Source organism: Hypomesus transpacificus, chromosome 14, assembly GCF_021917145.1.
Source record: "Hypomesus transpacificus isolate Combined female chromosome 14, fHypTra1, whole genome shotgun sequence".
In the NCBI taxonomy this organism is placed as follows: Eukaryota; Metazoa; Chordata; class Actinopteri; order Osmeriformes; family Osmeridae; genus Hypomesus; species Hypomesus transpacificus.
The window spans coordinates 11316191-11337808 of NC_061073.1; the positions used below are offsets into that span (position 1 = coordinate 11316191).

The 21618-nt window shown below is 42.9% G+C and overlaps 1 protein-coding gene across 4 annotated transcripts in view; it reads left to right on the forward strand.

Annotated features, from left to right (window-relative positions):
• Positions 1–21618, forward strand: part of celsr1b (cadherin EGF LAG seven-pass G-type receptor 1b) — a 48533-nt gene that overhangs the window by 4096 nt on the left and 22819 nt on the right. For all 4 annotated transcript variants that reach the window (XM_047033922.1, XM_047033923.1, XM_047033924.1 and 1 more), the window contains exons 2-5: positions 13280–13963; positions 16160–16382; positions 17853–17968; positions 19124–19212. In XM_047033922.1, the coding sequence (XP_046889878.1) occupies positions 13280–13963; positions 16160–16382; positions 17853–17968; positions 19124–19212 (1112 nt within the window). The remainder of the gene's footprint in view (positions 1–13279; positions 13964–16159; positions 16383–17852; positions 17969–19123; positions 19213–21618) is intronic.

A 21618-nucleotide genomic window follows, 5' to 3' on the forward strand; every position in this document is an offset into this window, starting at 1 on the left:
TCCTTTTACTAGCAATACCACTGTCATTTTATACACACCCAATCACCCTCACCAACTTTACTGTCATTTTATACACATCCAGTCACTCTCACCAATGTAAATAGGGCAGTCTCTGTCAGACCAGGAACTTTCATGCTTACAATGACATTGTAAGTGTGTTGCAAAGGCTCATCATGTTCCTAGTTCCCTCCACCACCCCAGTCTTCACTCATGGGTTCTGCCTTTGCTCAATCTGTCGATGGGGAATGATGGACATCTAAAATCCCTGCTACGTACCTCGATACAAAGTCTCAAGTTGGGTTTCTCAGGACATTGTTGGGTCATGAAGCAGAAAAGCCAAAGGTGACGTGTCAGTACACTTCTTAGTTTCATGCTAACAGACTACCTGAGTATCCTGAGTATAAGTAGTCTTTTAGGGGTCAGCTTTAGAAACTAGGCCCAAGTAGGCAAGTAGAACCCGATGTAAAGGTTTTTAGACCTCAGGGAAGAACAATAGTTGTTCAAATCAATGATTGACAGATATTGTGTCTTCACACTTCACAATTCAAAATCAGGCCTTTTATCTCCATTGGTGCATTTTGTGCTTTACATCCCCACTTGTGAAGTGACTAGCCACTGGACTAATTGTTGTCAGTTGGAAATCAGTTTTATTACTGGTCTGTGCCTTGCATTTGAAAGGGATTCTCACTTGAGTTTAACGGACCCTCTTGAATGCAGAAGGGGACTATGCTGATTGGTTTAAATCACCACATTGCTTACAGTGATGAATGACTGACCATTAAGATCTATTATTGTGTCCATCACTATGGTCACCACAGCTGCAGTGACCCCATTGCACCCTCTAAAGTTCCAAACGTCTTTTGTCCCTGTGATACCAAAGAGAGAAAACAAGACCGATGACCAGACCAAACGCTTAAAACAACTTTCACCTGTGAAGTTGACCATCTTTGAATTTGATCAGCTATGTGCTTGAAGAGAACAGTGTTATAATCATAACCTTATATCCATCATCTGCCCTGGTTGATGCCCTGTATTTTGTCATTTTTAATCTTGTATGATTTAGAATATTACTGTAGAGCTTGTGGTTGTGGTTTGAATGCCGTCTGAAGTGCAGTGTCATCAAGGTACCCAAACTAAAGGGTTTCCAGAATGAGCTAATACAGTAGGTTCCTTGATCTACGTAAAGGCAAGGGCTAAACCTATGTATGAAATGTATGTGCCTTTTGCTACATTTCTGTTTTGACAGACAAGCATAGGCTTCAAACCATTTCATGATTAGACAAGTGTTGAGGTACATCAAAACCAGCTAACGCTAGTAACAGAAAATCTGTATAAATATTTGAACTCATTTCAACTTACCAAGCGTTGAGGCCTACATGATACGCATGCTTCTTACAAAAACTTTGCCCCTAGCTCTTTTATATCTTACTTATGAAATAATGATTGATTAGTCCATGTCACTGAGAAATTCCCCGTAACTCATGATTTTGCACTTGCTTCAGTCTAATCTTCAGCGTGTGGTGACTTGCTGACACTGGAGTTAATTTGACTGTCTGGGAAGAGTTTCAGTATCTCAGTTTCACAGTCTCTCTTGCAGAGAGGAACCCTCTAACTGGATCTCTTCTTGCACTCTCACTCACAAACACAATCCCACACACGCACACACACAGTCTTTTTTTTCCTTTCCTCAGGGTTCGTTTTCTCGAACAGTTCATGTCTTTACAGCCTGGCAGTTTCAGCTCACCCTGACATAACACAATTCTATTAACCATATGCAATTTTTGGTTCATCCGTATCTGAGCTACTCAGAGTTGTCTTGAATTTCAGGCATTGCCTGTCCAGCCATGGGAATTGAATTAACCGTCCTTGCCTGGCCCAGAATACTTGGCAGATTTTAGTGTCTGCCTTCAGTAGAGCTTTATTAGACCCAATGGCACTTGTAATTCAATTTGAGGAAATTACCAACCGCATGCTCTGGTGCTTGGCAAAAGATTTCCTAATGCAAATAAATAGCTTTCATCTCTTACAGTGGGGATTGACATGAGGTTGAAGGTCAAAAAAGACTCTTTTCCCAGAGTATACGTTATCCTGTGCCTTACGGTGAACCCGAGGCAAACGTGTTTTGCCAGTTTGTTTTGTGAAAAAGAAAGAGGGTACAATTGTAATTAGCATCCAGAATTGAGCTGTGGAAGTGAAAACTGTTGGTGCGTCTGTCCCATGGTGTTGGTGCTCGTCCCAGACATCACATAAACACTCCTATTCTTCTTGTGTAACCAATTAAGCTTAATCCTGCCTCGTCTTGCAATGTGGGTTTTGAGAAAGGGTACAGGTAGGGTTACACTTTACACAGTTTCCATATGATCTATTTGAGAGTGTATGATCTCATACCCCATCATACTTTTTAATTATATCTATATTATCCTACACAACTGGAAGTGTACTAATAACATTGTACCTGTAATTATACTTTAGGTATATTTTTTTCGCTTGGGTAGTTTTACTTAATATGTATACAAATTATATTTACCTTTAATTTGCAAAAATTATCATATGACAGGTATTACACTCATACTCTGTTTAGAGTACTGGGCCAGCTTCTTAGTCCGTCACATTAACATTAAATTATGTCGGAAATACCAGAGAGTGCCAGAGAGAATAATGTGATGTCATTGTTCAAACATTTGTTCCTGGTGGAGATTTATGATTCCCGTGATCTTCTTGGACAGGCCCTTCAGGCTGAGCATGACGAAAGGCAGGTAATTACACATCCAAATAATAGATGGTACACTCCCCCACTGGGAACAATAGAGACATACTGGCTAACAAAATGCACACCAGTGGTAGAGGCACAGATGGAACTTAGTCATCATATACAGGCCTCATGAAATAGTCCATTGTGGATTCATTTGCTTCATTTGGTGCTGGAATGTTATTTAATGTGAGCAGCTGAGTTATTCAATCTTTTTGTTGTGTTGTATTTTTAAGTGGTGCTGTCTTGATTTACAGTCGTAAAAGGGACTTTCATTCGATAATCTCAAGAATGTACTCACGAGTTCCTCTGCAGAGTGAACTACAGATAATGTAGGTATGTTTAATTTCACAGAGATGTTGTAAAGTCTTAACAGCCAAGTGCGCTGTCTTCTTCAGGTTCTAAACCTCCAGTATTTATTTAGTGTTCAAGTATCTAGTTCTGTTCGCTTTCAACTAGACTACGAATCCAAAAGTTCTCTCAGGATTAATCACCTGCTCTATTCCGGATGTGGCAAGGTGTCAAAACTTGTTTATTTATCCCAGTAGCTGTCTTCTAACTAGATCATAAGTAGACCACCTCCTTAGGCCTGCTGCTCATATTTGGACAAGAGAGAGTTAGAGAGAGACAGTAGCCTCGGGGAAAGCACCAAACTTAGTGCATCGTAATGATGACATCATTAACCTCATGCTCTGATGGGAGGGGGTAACTTATTTGAATGAATGTCTGAATGTACGTTGATTGGAGGTATGCTCTCAAAACGGGGTCACTCCCTAGGTATTTGTTCTTTCTTATGACAATTCCACAACAATCTTATTACTATTCTTGTCATCTGTTAACATGCCAAGCGTCATTGACTTTGAGCTGTGTGAAACATTTATGGCAGCATCAAGCTCATGGTTCTGCAACCTGTTAGGGAAACAGGATTCGACACAGGTTGTCAAACTGTCTGTTGTTCAACACATTGTCACAACAGAATATTGAGTATTAAAATACTACATAATATTTACAATAGTCGCTATATTCTTGACAGTTTCAAGTGGGACTTATGGAGAAAAAATTATCATCACGTCCAAGATGTGGTAACATATTTGCGCGAAACACTCAAACCTCCTAACCAAATAAAGATGTGCTTTTTGCCCATAATGCCTTCTCTAAATATCTCTAAAGTCAGGAGTAATTTGGGTAAACCAGGCAGGTTGCTGTCCTACACTTTTGCCAAAGAGCCTTTACCCCCAACAAGAGGGGGAGGGGAGGAGGGGTGGGTGGGAAGACAATCTCAGAGGGTGAGAGACTTTGGCAATTTTTACAGTGTCACCATGGCAACAGGAAACAGTCACACATTTGGGACATTCTTAAGGGGGAGGAGAGGGCCCCGTTTTTTGGGGATTGGGGGAGAAGGAGGAGAAATGGAGGGGAGGAGGAAAGGAGGTGTACAGACCCCCCTCTCTCTCCCCAATTGAAGCGCTGGGGGTTGGCTATTGTCCCAATGCAGATTTCTGCCACACTCACACAAAGATGTGTGTGTGTGTGTGTTTAGGAGACCCGACACAAGACAGATGAAATCAGAGATTCGTTTTCTCGCTCCTTCAGGTTAAGGGCTAAAAAAAGAACGAGACATGGTGGATGCTAGATTCATTCTGACAAAAAGAATGACGGTTTTGTGGAGCTGGTGTTTTCCTTGCATGATCCATGCTTTGTTTAGATCAATTATTATTGATTGGTTGTTGCATTCAATTGTTTTAGGGTTTTAGAGTTTTACTGTCTCTTAAGTGATTTTCTGATAAGACTTCTCTTAAAATGTTTTGTGTGAGACTGCAACTCAATGGATTCTAATAGTTTGAGTTTGTAGGAACGTTTTTGCATTAATGAGCAGATATTGGATGCCTTTCTGATTGTGTTTTTCATTTATTGTTCCCTTTGAGAGTTACGCTCAAGCTCACAGCATTGCTGCCCAGTCACTGGAGAGAGGCTTTATTTTAAGGAGGAAATAAAGGTTGCTGTGGGATACGAAAAGGATTGTTGAAATCTGAGACAGAAAGAATGAGGTATTCTTCTCTGAGATTAGACAAGCGCATAGGCTATCACCCACTGCTAGAACTAAGCCTTTAACCTCTGAATTCCTCAAAGCAAACACATTGTGTAAAACAATGGTTTGTTCCATCCCCTGGCATTACAATGGAATGATTCTGATCTTTGGGTACGTTTTAGCATTCTTTCTAAATTGATGACATTTTGCCTCTTTTTTGTCCCAGACAGTTAAAAGTCAAATGGAAATTCCCCAAATGAGAAAATCAGGGATGTTTTACAATCCAATCATTCCACAGTTGAGCTATAGTGTCAGTTCAACAGGAGTTAGACAATGAAATCATGAAATATTGACATTTAACCTCTTCACATTTTCCTGTAAGTGGTATTCTATCCCCTGTCTTTTACTGGAAATCCCCAAGCAATGTATTTAAACTTATGGTCATTTGTCATAATTCTGTTTAGTATACCACTGTTGTGATTTATGTCCGAGAACACCCAACTGTCAGGTTGAACTGTCATTGAAAGAATGATATGAAACTGTCATGAACCCAGTCATTTTCTGAAGTGGTACCTATGTCTGGATTGGAGTTATTTTGCTAAATTACATGTCAGTCTGGAATACAGTGTCTTGTTGGTGAAATCATATTATCCCCATATAACAGGAAAACCTGCTAATCCTATGGAGATACACCCATATTGGATGTAAAAAGGAATTCTTTCCTTATGGAGGATGATTCATGACTAATGTTTCATGGTCATGACAGGTGATATGCCAGGTTTCTAGTTATTTCACACTTTTTCATTGTGACCTAGTGTTTGTTCCTGACTTTTATGTCAAAGTCACTCATACTGAATTAGAGTTTTTTTTCATCAAACTCCTTAAATTCAGAAGCAATTTCTCTAACCCTCAGGGATTTCTGTGTCGTCAAACACAGATGCCTATAAACAGAAATACCGCGCTTAGTAGGCTGCTGCCCTCTGGGCTCTTCCAGTATTCATTATCATTGTGATCAAAGCCTGAAGGCTCCCCACGAACGCTGGTAGAAAGTCAGAAGTGAATTAAAGGTGGAAGGCCCTGAAGCTCCACATGAACACTTCTCTTTATCTCATCTCCTTTCTCCTTTCATCCCTCTTTGCACAAATCCTTCTCCTCCCCTCCCCTTCAAACTCTCCTCCCCCTCCCAACTTTCTTTTCTCACTCTTTCCTTTTCTTATGAATGCATTCTTTTTACTTTCTCCTTTCTTGCCCCCCCCCTTCCCCCTCCCATTTTATCTCCTTCTCTCAGGTGATGAGAAGCAGTTGATGTGTGGCACGCCACTTCGAAGATAAGCGTCGGTTCTCTCTGAGTGCCAGTAAGACTCTTATCTTGGGCTGCTTTTCCTGGGCTTCATGGGCTGTTATGCTTACTACTACATGGATCCATTAATTAATCCTTGGGCTCTTTTCTGTGGTTTTATAGCATTCCTCTGGAGTTGTGTCTGGGCGGATTTGACTATTTATTTACTGCATTGGTGCAACAGACCACAGCCCAGTACACGTGGGGTTATTTCTTACATGTGAAAACTGTTCTTGAGGCCTCAAACTTTTTACAATTAATATATAACGCCAATTCTGCGTGTATCTCAGATTTATAATTCCAAAAACATTTAGGCTCACAGGAAGAAATCCAGCCTAATATTTTCTGAAATAGGCTATCAATAATGATTTAGGCATTTCACGTGAGATCCAATCTCTATGTTTAGATTTGCTTTCTACCTTTGCTTTCTACCTCTCTCTCTCTCTCTCTCTCTCCTTCTCTCTCTCTCTTTCACTCACTCTTTCACTTTCCTCCCCTCTTTCTCTCATTCCTTCTTCTCTCCATCCCTCCTGCTGACAGGCTGGGAAAAGGCACATGTTTGGGTGCTGTTCCACGCTCAGTGAAGTGTGCACTTCAAGCAGGAAGATTGGCACACTGACTGTTCTCCTTCCCAGTGCTCTTTGTGTGGTGTCAGGACACTGGCTCGTCTCCAAACAGCAAGAGATTATTTAGGTCAGCCACCAGCGAGGCTCTGGCCAAAGTGATCGCTGGCTTCCGACAGGCATCTCAGTGTGGCAGGGGGTAGGAGGGTGAGAGATCACCTAGCATGTGCTGTCATCCACTTGAGATTCATCCAGCTTTAGAAAGAAGTCACTGAATGACTTTATATTGGCATATTTCGATATTAAAGTTGGACTTTTGACCGTGCCCGGTCAGCATTATGTCTTAAATGGGTTAGAATCGGTCGATGAAGGGAGTGATGTTCTGAGTATTGCGCTCTCACTGATGTAATATTAAGTACTATTGAAACACACTTTGCCAAAGTGTTCAAATTAACATCCAACATCACCCCGAGTTGGTAACGTTGACCGTCTTTGGTTAAGTTTAGGAAGTGGGTTGTGTTATTCAATTAGCTTTATTTTAGATATAGGAAGTCTGCAGAGTCAGCTGTTAAGCCAATTAAAACAGGGAAACTTTTTCTCAACAGTCTCTAGTAAAAGACTGAGAAAGGAAAAGAGATCTCTGCCTCCTCATGGCTGAATATTCTAACATAAATATTTCAAACTTGATGAGTGGTGTCATAGGTACGGTGGCCCTGAAGTGCAAATGACACCCCCTAATATGAGTTCCTCCCCCAAATGAAAATACTCCCCCCCCAATACGAGTCAATCCCCCCAAATCGGATGACTTGTTCACCTCCCCCCAAAAATGAAAATACTCCCCCCCAATACCAGTCAACTCCCCCCAAATCGGATGACTTGTTCACCTCCCCCCAATACAAAAACGCGCTCCCCCCCCAATACCAGTCAACTCCCCCCAAATCGGATGACTTGTTCACCTCCCCCCAATACAAAAACGCGCTCCCCCAAATGGAAAACGACATTACATTAACTCAAAAACACATTACATTAACTCTGAACGGAAAGGGTAGGTACTACACTTTAGCGCTGATTGGATGCAGTAGGCTAACTAACAAGAAATAAGAAATTGATCGACAGAAGTACAAAATGCAATAGCCTGGCAGAGTTACGTGCACCAGAACATTTGTTTGGCTATCGAAGAATGTAGCAAATAGTAGGCTTCTTAGGCAAAAGTATTTCGAGTTAAATGTAAAAATAGATAGCCAAACAACTATCCTGGTCCACGTTACTCTGTCATTGTGGCATTTCATTCTTCTGTAGTGGACTATTAGTTTTTTCTTCTGAAAAGTCCTGATTCCTTCAACTGCGTTTTTAGCGTGCGCATAGGCTACTTATATTGTGAAACGTTAACAGCAGATCTAAGATTATTTCATAGGAATGACCCTGATTAAAATAAAGAGTAGTGTAATGACTCTGAATTGTAAACATTAATGTTTCCTCTTTCCTTCAAATCGAAACGATTAATTTCATGATAATGACAGAGTTACGTGGACTAGTTGTTTGGCTATCGATGTTTACGTTTAACACTGCAATTTATGCTTTTGCATACATAGCCTATGCTACATGCTTCGATGCCCAAATAAATGTCCTGGTGCACGTAACTCTGTCAGGCTATTACATTTTGTACTTCTGTCAATCAATTTCTTATTTCTTGTCAGTTAGCCTACTGCATCCAATCAGCGCTAAACTGTAGTACCTACCCTTTCCGTTCAGAGTTAATGTACTGTGTTTTTGAGTTAATTTAATGTCGTTTTCCATTTGGGGGAGCGCGTTTTTGTTTTGGGGGGAGGTGAACAAGTCATCCGATTTGGGGGGAGTTGACTCGTATTGGGGGGGGAGCGCGTTTTTGTATTGGGGGGAGGTGAACAAGTCATCCGATTTGGGGGGAGTTGACTCGTATTGGGGGGGGAGTATTTTCATTTGGGGGATGTACTCATATTAGGGGGTGTCATTTGCACTTCAAGGCCACCGTACATAGGAGACTCTTTAAGGCACACTAAGTTGAAGAGAACTTTTCGTAGAAACGCTTGTTTTTACAGGTTAAACTTTTCACCACATGACCATTACACTCAGTATTAATGCAAACCAGGCCTGCTCAATGGTTACCAACAAACTGTTCCCATACAGTGCAAGCTGACCACAGTTTTTGCAAGATGAACACCGTTTCTAAACAGACATTGGATAGAAGCTAATGATGTTGCTAGCTAACAACAATCTGCCTGAAGTTAATGGACTTAAGCCTGCTGTTTGCTTGCTTTTTGGGGCTTGAAACAGTAGTGCTATTCTTCTTTTCATAATTTCAAGAGGACACAGCCATTTAGGGAACATTCCCCTTCTGTGGAAGTGCAGTGTCCAGACTTGTCAAGGGGTGTAATGGAGTTAATGGTCTCCTAATTGAGCTAAAACGTGCCAAAATGTCAGGGTTTCCAACCTCAAATCCTTTCTGCTCCTCCACAAATTCCACCTGTCTCTTTCTAACAAAACTAATTGTGTTTCATGCAAATATCTCAAACAGGCGTACAATACTCTATAAACAATAATATTGAATATTCTTACTTTATACTATACAGTGCCCTCCAAAAGTATTGGAACAGTGAGGCGAATTCCTTTATTTTTGCTGTAGACTGAAAACATTTGGGCTTGACATCAAATAATGAACGTGAGACCAGAGATCAACGTTTCAGCTTTTATTTCCAGGTATTTACATCAGGATCTGATGCACAACTAAGAAAATATCACATTTTGTTTGAATCCACCCATTTGTCATGTGAGCAAAAGTATTGGAACATATATACTTAAAACATATTTAAGTGAATAAGACTTAATATTTAGTTGCAAATCCTTTGCTTTCAATAACTGCAGCAAGTCTGTGACCCATTGATGTCACCAAACTTTTGCATTCTTCCTTTTTGATGCTTTCCCAGGCTTTCACTGCAGCCTCTTTCAGTTGTTGTTTGTTTTGTGGGGTTCCTCCCTTCAGTCTCCTCTTAAGCAGGTAAAATGCATGCTCTATAGGGTTTAAGTCTGGAGATTGACTTGGCCAGTCTAATACCTTCCATTTCTTGCCCTTGATGAACTCCTTTGTTGTTTTGGCAGTGTGTTTTGGGTCGTTATCTTGCTGCATGATGAAGGCTCTGCCAATCAGTTTGGTTGCATCTTTCCTTAAATTGGCAAACAAAATGTTTCTGTAGACTTCCGAGTTCATTTTGCTGCTGCCATCATGTGTTACATCCTCAATGAAGATTAATGAGCCCGTCCTAGAAGAAGCCATGCAAGCCCAAGCCATGACATTACCTCCACCGTGTTTCACAGATGAGCTTGTGTGTTTGGGATCATGAGCAGTTCCTTTCTTTCTCCAAACTTTAGCCTTTCCATCACTTTGGTAAAAGTTAATCTTTGTCTCATCAGTCCATAAAACTTTGTCCCAGAATTTTTGAGGTTCATCTCTGTACTTTTTGGCAAATTCCAGCCTGGCCTTCCTATTGTTCTTGCTAATGAGTGGTTTGCATCTTCTGGTGTAGCCCTTGTACTTTTGTTCATGAAGTCTTCTGCGAACAGTAGATAGTGATACCTTCACTCCTGCCATCTGGAGGTTGTTGCTGATCTCACTAACAGTTGTTTTAGGGTCTTTCTTTACAGCTCTCACAATGTTTCTGTCATCAACTGCTGATGTTTTCCTTGGTCTACCTGTTCGACGTCTGTTACTTAGTACACCAGTAGTTTTCTTCTTCTTCAGGACATTCCAAATGGTTGTACTGGCTATGGCCAATGTTTCTGCAATGGCTCTGATTGATTTTCCATCTTCTCTAAGACTCACAATTGCTTGTTTTTCACCCAAAGACAGCGCTCCGGTTTTCATGTTGTTTTCACCTCTGAATACAGTCTGCATAGACAAAACCTATCTTACCCAATCTGAACCTGAGTGTAGACATTCAGTGGTATTTATTGATTGAATAATGTATGTAATAGGACACACCTGGGCAACAAAACACACCTGTCAGTCATATGTTCCAATACTTTTGCTCACGTGACAAATGGGTGGGTTCGAACAAAAAGGTGATATTTTCTAATTTGTGCATCAGATCCTGATGTAAATACCTGGAAATAAAAGCTGAAACGTTGATCTCTGGTTTCACATTCATCGTTTGATGTCAAGCCCAAATGTTTTCAGTCTACAGCAAAAATAAAGGAATTGGCCTCACTGTTCCAATACTTTTGGAGGGCACTGTAGCTTTTACTAAAAGCTATACCCACCACTACTACTACCTCTACTCTAAGCACATACCCACCACTGTAACCAGGTGCCAAAAAGTCCTGTGCACTGAATCGTCTTTCCTGGAATGAGGGCATCTTGTCAGGAGTTAACCCTGATGGCTACTAAACCCTAGACTTTTGACTCAGAGCTGCCTTCTATCACTGCCTTCCCCTTGCTGTGATCTCTGCTCCACACATACTTATTGTTGTCAGACATGGTTGCACTTTCTAACAACCACACAATATGAAGCATTTGTACAAACAGTGTTGATAGTTTATAGTCCCAGAGAGAGGGGGCTTCTCTCTCTGTCTCACTGTTTGGATGTGTGTGATATCAGGTCAGCTCAGAAGCTGGTCAAGAATGTTCTTAAAAATAGCTTGTGAAGTCATATTTGTAAAGATGCCAAAAGTACTAGTTAGCTTCAACTTTGGTTTATTAACCATGTTTATCCTTCAGCTAATTAACTAAAACAAAGCTTGTCCATAAATGGATTGGCTCGAAACTGTGTTGTATAATAGGGCACCCCCCGGGCATTACCAGTACCAGTTCAAAGGCCTTAATAAGCAAAGTTGTAATGTACTTGCTGAGGCTGTTGAGGGTATTTTACCCCTCTGAACTGGCTCTCCTTATCTCAGTGATGAATGGCTGATATACTTGTGCCAAAGCTAACAAGGCACCCTGGTGAGTGTCTGTCAGGACCTGATATGCAAGCAGTGAACACTGGCACATAAGATGTTTCTCTTCCTCATGAGTTGGTGAATGGGGCAGGCTTTTGAATAAACAACCAGATTTTTTAAGATTGAAGTAGAGGATTTTTATGTAGTATTTCTAGGAAAGATACCAGCCATTAATTTAAATGTGTTCATGTTCACTCCCTTTGGTTATTCATTCTGGCTAACAACAGGAAAACATGAAGAAATCCAGGTTCACAAAGAAAGAGCTCATTTTTGGGCTTTGGTTAGTCAGTTTTGTCAAATGATTTTGTACGTGCTTTTCTTGACAAAAGCTAAACAATAGCTGTTTTGCTCAGATATTTTGGTAGTTTAGGCTTTTTTGGTCCACCTTGTTCAAGGGGTTGCTAGATTTTAACACTGAAAAGGGGAATGGGGCAAAAGTGATAATTGCATTTAGAATTTTCCTTAAAAGACATTCCAAGATGGGCTGGTCTTAAATAAAGCTAGGGCAAGTTCTAGTTTAGGGTAATTATATGGTGTGCATCAAGGACACGAACACATGAATCACAATAAAATCTCTCTTTTGTCAAAAAGTCCTTTATGTACATCTTGGCTTGCAGTTGTCTTTGTATGACCAGCTGCTACTTGAGATCTATGTGTGTGTGTGCCTGTGTGTGTGTGAGTGAACTATGAAATTAAGCATTGGTTGCAGTTGATGTGAATATATTTACAAAAAAATGTTTATGGCCTTCAATAATTGTTTGACTGCACAAACGAGTACGTGTGTATGAAAAAGTGGGGGGCCCTTGTTGTGTCTACCCTTGTGTGTGTGGCTTCATTGACAGTATGTGAGGGGACAGTGTAACAGAGTGGAAACCTTGTCCTCTTTGTCCGCTAATTATTATACACTGCATTCACATGATGGTGGGGCCCTCTGCTCAGCTCCATCCCGGCAGCCAGACCCTCACAAAGCCTCAACAATCTGGAGAGAACTGGCTCGGCCCTATTCAACTCTCCGCTTTGGGGACAGTTCTTAATCCCCCACCATCTAGGCCACCGGGATGTACAGCAGTTGGACATTAGTGTTAGGGTTAGGGTTAGAGTGTTCTAGAAACTCTATACCTTCCATGTCAATCAATTGTTTACATTAAGCAAAATGAAAATCAGTTATCTACTCTTGTATGTTTGTTTTAGATATTTTTCTTAGATAAACCTAATATCTAATATAACTTAGATAAAGTTCACAAAAGGGGATTCCCCCTCTGTGTTCCAAACTGTGCTCCTCACAAATAAGTGCATTGTTGCATCATGTTGTTTCGTTAAGGTAGAGACATTTCTGGACCTTAGCACTTCATCATATTTTTCTTCAGAAGCTATGATGAAACTAGTCTTTGATAGAACAAAAACAAAAGTTTCTTTGAATGGATTCATGTTAACAATCACCACATTCATTTGTTTCTGGATAATTTTTGTCTCCACAGCTTAATGTCCTTAGTCATACTTACTTTAATATGTTTGGTTCTGACATGCTGATTGTTAGTAAGTTTCCAATGTTTCGGACTACTTGTACGCCAATGAACATACTCCTTTTTGAAACCCTAAATGACCCTGTCGTCTTACTTTCCCCACAGACGGCGTTCACCAGATCACCGCCCTCTGCACCCTCCGGGTCACCATCATAACAGACGACATGCTGACCAACAGCATCACGGTGCGTCTGGAGAACATGTCCCAGGAGCGCTTCCTGTCTCCTCTCCTCGCCCTCTTCATGGAGGGCGTCGCCGCCGTCCTCTCCACCCGCCGGGACGGCGTCTTCGTCTTCAACATCCAGAACGACACCCACGTCCAGGGGAGCATCCTCAACGTCACGTTCTCTGCCCTGCAGCCTTCCGGGAGTGCGCATACTAATGAGCTGGGCGTGTCCCCGGCCGCATCCTCCAACCCGGGGCTGTTCTTCCCGTCCGAGGCCCTGCAGGAGCAGATCTACCTGAACCGCACGCTCCTCACCCTGGTGTCCAGCCAGCGCGTGCTGCCGTTCGACGACAACATCTGCCTGCGCGAGCCGTGCGAGAATTACATGAAGTGCGTGTCGGTGCTGAGGTTCGACAGCTCGGCGCCCTTCGTGGCGTCGGACACGGTGCTGTTTCGGCCTGTTCACCCCGTGACGGGGCTGCGATGCCGCTGCCCCCCGGGCTTCACGGGGGACTACTGCGAGACGGAGATCGACCTGTGCTACTCCTCGCCCTGCCAGAACAACGGGGTGTGCCGCAGCAGGGAAGGAGGCTACACTTGCGAGTGTCCGGCGGACTTCACAGGCGTGTGCTTTTCTTTGTTTGGTCTTTTGCTCTGTCCTTTGCTCTGCTGTCTTTCATTCTTCCCAGTCTGTAATTCCCCTATTTGGGCTCACTATGCTTTCTCCCAATTGAAAATGTCAATGTTCCCCTGACTTTCCCTAACATTTCCTTGTCTTAGCCTTTCTTCTCTTTTTCTTCCTTCTCTCTGTCTCATCTTCCTGTACGGGGAAGTTTATTTCAATGCATTTCATCAATAATTATTTGATCAATGTATTCGGAAAATATATCGATTTTGCAGTTATAGAAAACCAAAGCCACATTGTTCAAGAGAAACGGCCGTTTAAATATCCTTTAAAAACTGATAGCTACTCTTTTTAATGTACCTGTGACACAAGGCCTTGAGCCAGTACCCTGATTACACCCAGCTATTATTGTGTCTATTAATCAGTCTCCAGCCCTGTGGCCTTTGAAGACTCCTGGCCAGGCCATATTGCCTGGAGCCATAGAGGAAGGTGATGACGGTCATTCTGACAGTCCTGGTCTCAGGTTCCTCACACTTTGGGGGGAAAAGCACCTCTCCTAATTCCCCTCGGAACCGGAGATTATCCCCCGGTGGAGTCGGTGATCTGCTTCTAAGCTGGAATTCCGTACCCTGTAATTCCTAGGTGTTCTCTTTATCCAGATCTTGTCGGGATAATTTGTGACACTCAACACCGCGCATTACATTTCTGTTCAGGGTTTCAGTCTGAGAAAGGCCCAGTGGAATGTACAGCACTGGAGGAGGTAACAGTTGTCGCTGTTGACCTGGAGGACAGTTATCTCTGGTGTTCTTTACAGTGTGTTTCTTGTCTGCCTTTCCTCTCTACATTCTAAACCATAATGTGGAGACTCATTGTTTTGTAACTCCCTATATTACAACATCCAGTAATAATAGCCTTTGTTTAAGTTGGTAAATTGGGTCTACCGTTGAGAAAAATTGAATTCTTTTTAGCAGTCTATTATCTTCATTGAGTTGGACTAGAAGTGACAGGTATGCTGAACCCCTTTGAGATTATAGAAAGACAAGCTACTGAACTCCTGTAAAGGCCTGTAGACATTTCAGAAGTAATGCTCTGTCACAACATGCCTACAGGCACTGAGACCAGGTAAATCAGCGCCTCCTTTAACATTCTCTGGAAGACTGTTGTGCTGTTCAGTTTACTATCACAGTCACTATCACAATCTAAAACCATACACTAGCGCATAAAGCTACAACATGAAAATATAGTTTTTACACTCAACCAGTGTGAATATTCAGCTGCATTTTCTTTAGGTCTGTGTTCAGTTCTGTTGCAAAATCCCCCATGATCCCTTGCTAGCTGTTAGGAACAGTTTGGCTGAAATCAGACCAATGAGTCAGCGCTTCCCCTGCCTGCCGCTTCTGTCGGCGCCCGTTTCAAAGCTGTTACCATCATCACACGCTTCAGTGTTGGTTAACCAGGCAGGACGTGGTCAGAACGGGGGTGTGGTGGGTTGTGACAGGTGTTTTGGAGACCACCAAGGTAGTTCTGTTCTTGGGTTGAAGACTCACCATTGTCCTGCTGTCATTACCACAGCAACCCCCTTAGTTTCAAAGTGGAGCCGTGGTCAGTTCGGGTCATTGAACTTAACAGTTACATCTCAGTGTGTCTTGACAAAGCTTGCTTAGAAGAGGGTACTTTTCTCCCCCCCCCCCACTGCCTTTGTTCATTCTAGCTTTTAAGGGTTGTAGTTCTGGACTTAAACCGTGTGAGAGAAGACTGTGTTTGGTTGTCACCAAACAGTAAAGGACTGAAGTGATACCTTAAGAAGTTTCAGTTGTCTGAATAATTACAAACACTGATGGAGGCCCTAGTAAGAGAGGCATACTTTTGGACGTTGCATTTGTCTTACAGAGGATACTTTACCGTGTCTATACTTGGGACTGGAGAAACACGAGAAATATGAAATATTGGAGAAATGGAGGAAATATCGGGCATCAAAATATTCAATGATCTGAAATATATTCTCTATGCTGACATGGGTATTGTTGGCAGTGCTCTCTTCTACATACTTGTGATATTAAGGCCTAAAAATGGATTGTATAATAGACACACAAGCATATCACCCGCTAAGCTTTGTCCCACATCCAATTCACTGGTCTGGGGTCTGGGGTCTGGGTCTGGATCTTGAACTCCTTTGTGTTCTCCCCTCCATTAGGCGAGCACTGTGAGGTGAACTCCCGCTCTGGGCGTTGTGTCCCGGGGGTTTGTAGGAACGGGGCCAGGTGTGTGGACCTGCTAGTGGGGGGCTTCATGTGCCAGTGCCCCCCAGGAGAGTTCCAGAAGCCCTACTGTGAGGTGACCACACGCAGCTTCCCTGGACAGTCCTTCGTCACCTTCAGAGGCCTGCGCCAGAGGTTTCACTTCACCCTCTCCTTCATGTAAGTGCTGTCTGTCTCTCTCTCCTTCATGTAAGTGCTGTCTGTCTCTCTCTCCTCCATGTAAGTACTGTCCTGCAATGCATAAAATATGTTTGTTTGTTCCGTGTTGGATGTTATTTTTCTGTTTATAGTTTGTATTTGTACCAGACACCGGTTTGAAAGTATGGTATGGTTTAAAATACTGTTTGTGCGTGCATGGCTGTGTCTTTAGTAAATCTACTGTACGTACATGTTTGTATCCCTCAAGTGCATACCAACAATACAGTGTTCCTTTGGGTTTCTCGACATTGGCCCACACCTGGACTCCTATCCCTGCATTGAGCTATCTCTCCACACCCCCTTGATAAGCATCATCCCTTCATACCAAAACGTTCATGCCGCACAGCTGTTTTGTAATAAGCGGTAATGACTGTCTCTACGGTAACGCTAATAAACAGCAACCAAAGGGCTTTGTCTTGTGAGGCGAAAAGGGGTAGGGGGGGCGTGTTGGGGCGTGATATTCACTGTCTCCGACCCTGGTTTTACAAAAGTGCTGACTCGGTATGAAAAACGCCCTTTGCTGCTACCTGAGTGGCTACAGGATACTGGGATCAGCCCCCCTGGTGAGCGACCATACAGCTCATTTCCACTTCACCTTAAAAGGAGGATTTGACGGAGCAAGTCTACCCTGTAGAGGGTTTTTTATTTAACGACAGGAAATAGTGAACAATCCAAAGTACTTTCACTGCGGCCTTAGAAATCTGTAGCCTAAATCTGATAGACTACCATCAGACGCATGAAAGAATTGCAAGAAACGGCTACCCAACATTATGAAAAAATGATCTATTTCCATGTTGAAATAGCTGTGATGCAGGTTCTCACTATGCCATATAGCTAACGTTCCATAGAAAAGGTGAAGAGACCAAAACACAGGAAGTGAAACGTGGCGTAGGTGTTTTTGTTGGGGAGAGCTTCCTGGATCGGTGCCCCCTGTGCCATGTGGCATGTGACCTCCAGTGACCTCGTACCCCGTCGTATGCCAGCTGCGAGGTCAATGTCACACAGCGCCATGTTCACTGATCTGACGTGGGTCCAGGTCCCAGCGCTATATCCCTCTGGTTTTACATCTGTCCACACCAACCCTCCCTCTTCCATTTTCCAAATTCCTCTTTTCTCTTTACTTCCTTCTGTCCACTGTTTTTCCTTTCACTCCCCGCTTTCCATTTTCACCCTCATTTCCTGTAATTTAGGTTCACTTTGTCTCTCAACATTCAAGGTTTCTTTATCGCAACTGAGTTCATTCGGACTCAACACGCGTTTGCCTGTCTCTGTGCCAACAAAACTATGAGGAAATAAAGAATTCCCCTTCATATAAATGTCCCGACATTTATTTGAAGATTTCTAAATGGAACGTGTTAATCAAAAAAGGGTCATAGCTCTGTGACTTTTCACCACATAGGAGTAAAACATCCCCTTTGCCATTTTGACCAGGTTTGCCACGAGGGAGAGGAACGCTCTCCTCCTCTACAACGGTAGATTCAACGAGAAACACGACTTCATTGCCCTGGAGATCATCGAGGAGCAGGTGCAGCTGACCTTTTCGGCCGGTGAGGATGGGGGCGGACAATTTGGTCTCTTTGTCCTTGTAGTCAAAAGTTTTTCACTTAAGGCACATCATTAAATTTTTACACACTTGACAAGGAAGACGTTTGGGACTAGAAAGGCCTTAATACAGTATATAATGGGAAGTGTAAACAGTAACCTCAAGACAGAAACCCTCTCAAAAAGGCTCAGCATTGTTTCACAGTGTCCTGCCTTCAACACACAGTACCAGTCTGAACTAACTGTCTGTACAGTACTCAATTCTCTAAACTAAGTAATTCACAAGTTCCAAAAGCCTCTGGCCACAACAAATATGTTATTGACAGTAGCTTTGGAGATGCTCAGATCGTTCTCCTCCTCAGACAGACAACCTTTTGTCTGTGGGGAATGCAGAATCTCATTAACTTGAGGTGAATTATAGTCTAAGTGGATGGGTTAAAGGTCGTACTGCCAAGCCAAGGAGATACCTGGGAAAAAATGTCAAGTGTAAACATCCCGACCCTGATGTGTTCCAGTCTGGTGAGTGAAGAGACCATCCTTGACAGAGAGCTGCTGGTCTATACAAACACTCATGAACCCCCAGCCAGGTCTCCATTACTGTTGTGAACACTGTTCTGGATCAGTAGGGTTTCTATTGCATCCACCCCCCCCCCCCCCCATCACCCTATTTATAATTTCCTTTAACTACAGTGGACAGCATATCCTCCTTTAATTAATGTAGACACTCTCCTAGAAAGCAGGACTGAGAGGGAGGCGGCCATGGTTGGAGTTCCCGTGTAGGAGTCAAGGGAACTGGGTTCATCCCTGAGCGAATGTCTGATTCAAATGGCATTTATTTGGATATTTTTATTTCTGCTCTAGTCTGTATTCTACACTGTCACCTCCACTTTCTGCTTATTCCGTAATGGCACACAGTTACCTGAACACTTCATGAGTTCATTTAGGATCAAGAAAATGAATGACATTAAAATGAATACTGGAATTATTAACTGTGTGTTGGAACTATCACAATGTGCCTTAACAACCCTTTCAGAGTCTTTATTTGATTAATCTTTTAGTTGGTTGGTATTTATACTCCACGTGGTCTCCATGTCAAAATGACAAACCCGGTTGGAGTGGATGCTGTCGATTGAAATGTTTCCTGTTTCATTTCCCTCCAGGAGAAACCAAAACCACCGTATCGCCTTTTGTCCTCGGTGGGGTCAGTGATGGCCAGTGGCATACTGTTCAGCTCCACTACTACAACAAGGTAAACACCCAAATACTGTTACAAGTATTCACATCCAATCCTTGATTTTCTGCTGTTTATAATGCTTTGTCTGCTCAGTGAATACAAATGTAAATGTAAGGTATGCATACATGTCCTGGATGGGCGGAGCATGGTGAAGCATTTTGGTTGCCCCCTCCTTTGGCTGCTGGTTGGAGTGAGGAGGGCCAACAGGGGAGGGGGCGACAGTCTCTGGAAGAGCCTGTGTGTGTGTTGATCTGTGGAGCTGAGGGTGGGATGAGATTGCAGTTATTGTCAGTGTATGTTAACATATTGACCTGGACAATCGCCTAGCTAAATACAGGACATAATCCAGTACATAGTACTGGCCTACCTACCAGATGCAACCCTTATCGGCAAATTGCAATCAGTAGAGCACCATTGAGATTAGATTAGCAGGTCCTAGACCAATGGAGACCCCGTTTCTAATCCTCAGGGCCTCAATTCAATGGGTCAAAGGTCAGGGAAATGGGACAGCCACACTACCACCATCCCCCCTCCTCGTCCTCCACCCCCTAACCCCTCTCCTTCTGTTTTTGCTGGTTTCATCGCAAGTTCACAGTAGTGGCAGGCTCGCGTGGTTTCCATGGGAACAGACATGCCGGTCTTTGTTTTGGTGTTTTTAAAGTTTGGGATGAGGTTGAATTTGACAAAGAAAACATTTGGGAGCCCTCCCCCCCTGTTTAATTTGAGTGTCGTGCCCTTATCTTTAATGACAGGACTGTATTGTTCATGGTTTTGAAACTGAAAAAGGAAGACCCCCTAGCAGTGAGGTATTTTTGGAATTAAGAGTTTTCTCTGCGAGGACTTTTGATGTTTATGTTTATGGACGAGGAAGCTATTACGGTCTACTTGAAAGGTGCAACCTGCTGGGAGACCTGATCATGGAAAGATTAACTAGTTTTTTTGTGCTATTTTGCTTTTGTGAACACCTTGGCTGAATGAGTAAACATGAGTTGAGTCAGAGTTTTTAAGTGTTTTTGTCTTGACTGTAAAATACTCCAATAGTTTGCCAGGTCATAAAATACCTGCCAAAGTTGTAGTTATCTAGTCAGGGTGAGAAACAGTGACCCTACAATAAGTGATGTTAAATGAAGGCTATTTTTTCTTTGCAGTGAATTAACATTTCCACCAGCTTTAACGTTTGTCGACAATCATTATGATACTGGGAGGCATATAGATGTATCATTAACATATTCCAAACAACTCCATTGTCCAAAGACGATAATTAATGAATAACTAGCCGATGAAACCTGTTTTTTTATGAAATGTTGTGAACTCAACCCCCCACAAGCCCCCGCCTCCTAGCCCAGCTTCTGTTTCTCTCCCATGACAATAAAGGAACAGCATGCTGCCCTCCTCTCTCCCATCTCTCCCTTCTCTCTTCCTCTCCCACCCCTCCCCTCCCTCCCACACATCCCTGCCTCCCTCTCTACTACCTCTCGCTCTATCCCTCCGTTCCACCCCTGCCCTTCTCCCCTCTCCCTCTCCCCCACCCCTCCACTCCTTTCTATCCCTACCACCCCAACCTCCCTCCCTACTCCCCCCGCCCTCTCACCCTTCCTCACTCCCTCGTCCAATTCATACTCCCCTCCTGTGGTGAGACACACAAGCGCTGCCCCTCCCTCCTGCTGGTGCATTCTCGAGTGGGACAATGTGCAGCTTGGGCTCCCATCAACACCGCCAGCCGTCACCTATTTACTCCTGCCTAAGCCTTCTTCAGAGCGGGAGCAGCTCCTCAGCCAGAAAACCCCAGAAGATCCTTCTCAAATGTTGATGAGCCTAACGCTCAAGCCGTAGGCAGTTCGAGGCAGTTTGCTTGTCTGACGTGTGCTTTGTCACCAAAACAGAGCATTTTTGAGTATTATAATCAAATTTATTTGATCTGTCGTAAGTGGAAAAAATGCCGTAATGAAATAAAAACACACACACACACAGACACACAAGTCAATATTCCTATTCACACAAACACACACGCAAATTTCATCTCTTCTTTTTCTTTGTTTTCTTAACCTGTTGTGAATGAGTTGACTGCCTCGCCAGTGCCAAGGTCAGAGCTCATGAATCGGTGTCATGAGAGCAAGAAGTACAGGTATAGTTTAGAAGTACGTCAAGAAATGGGACAAGGGGAAGTTTAGTATTTGATTTGATGTGTCTCTATTCTGATAGCTTTGACCCTTAGGGTGAACAGGTCATTGATAGAAGAGTCCTAGTTTGTGTTCTGCTTCTAGGACATCAGAGTTCCATGGCCAAGTTGTGGTTAGTTAACCTTCACTTCCTTGTCTGTGACACTGCTGTGGGGAGTTCACGTGGTCGGTTGTTTTGTCTTGTGGTCAAAGTCTTTCTATCCTACCATGGCATGATCTGTAAGTGTGTTACAGGATACCT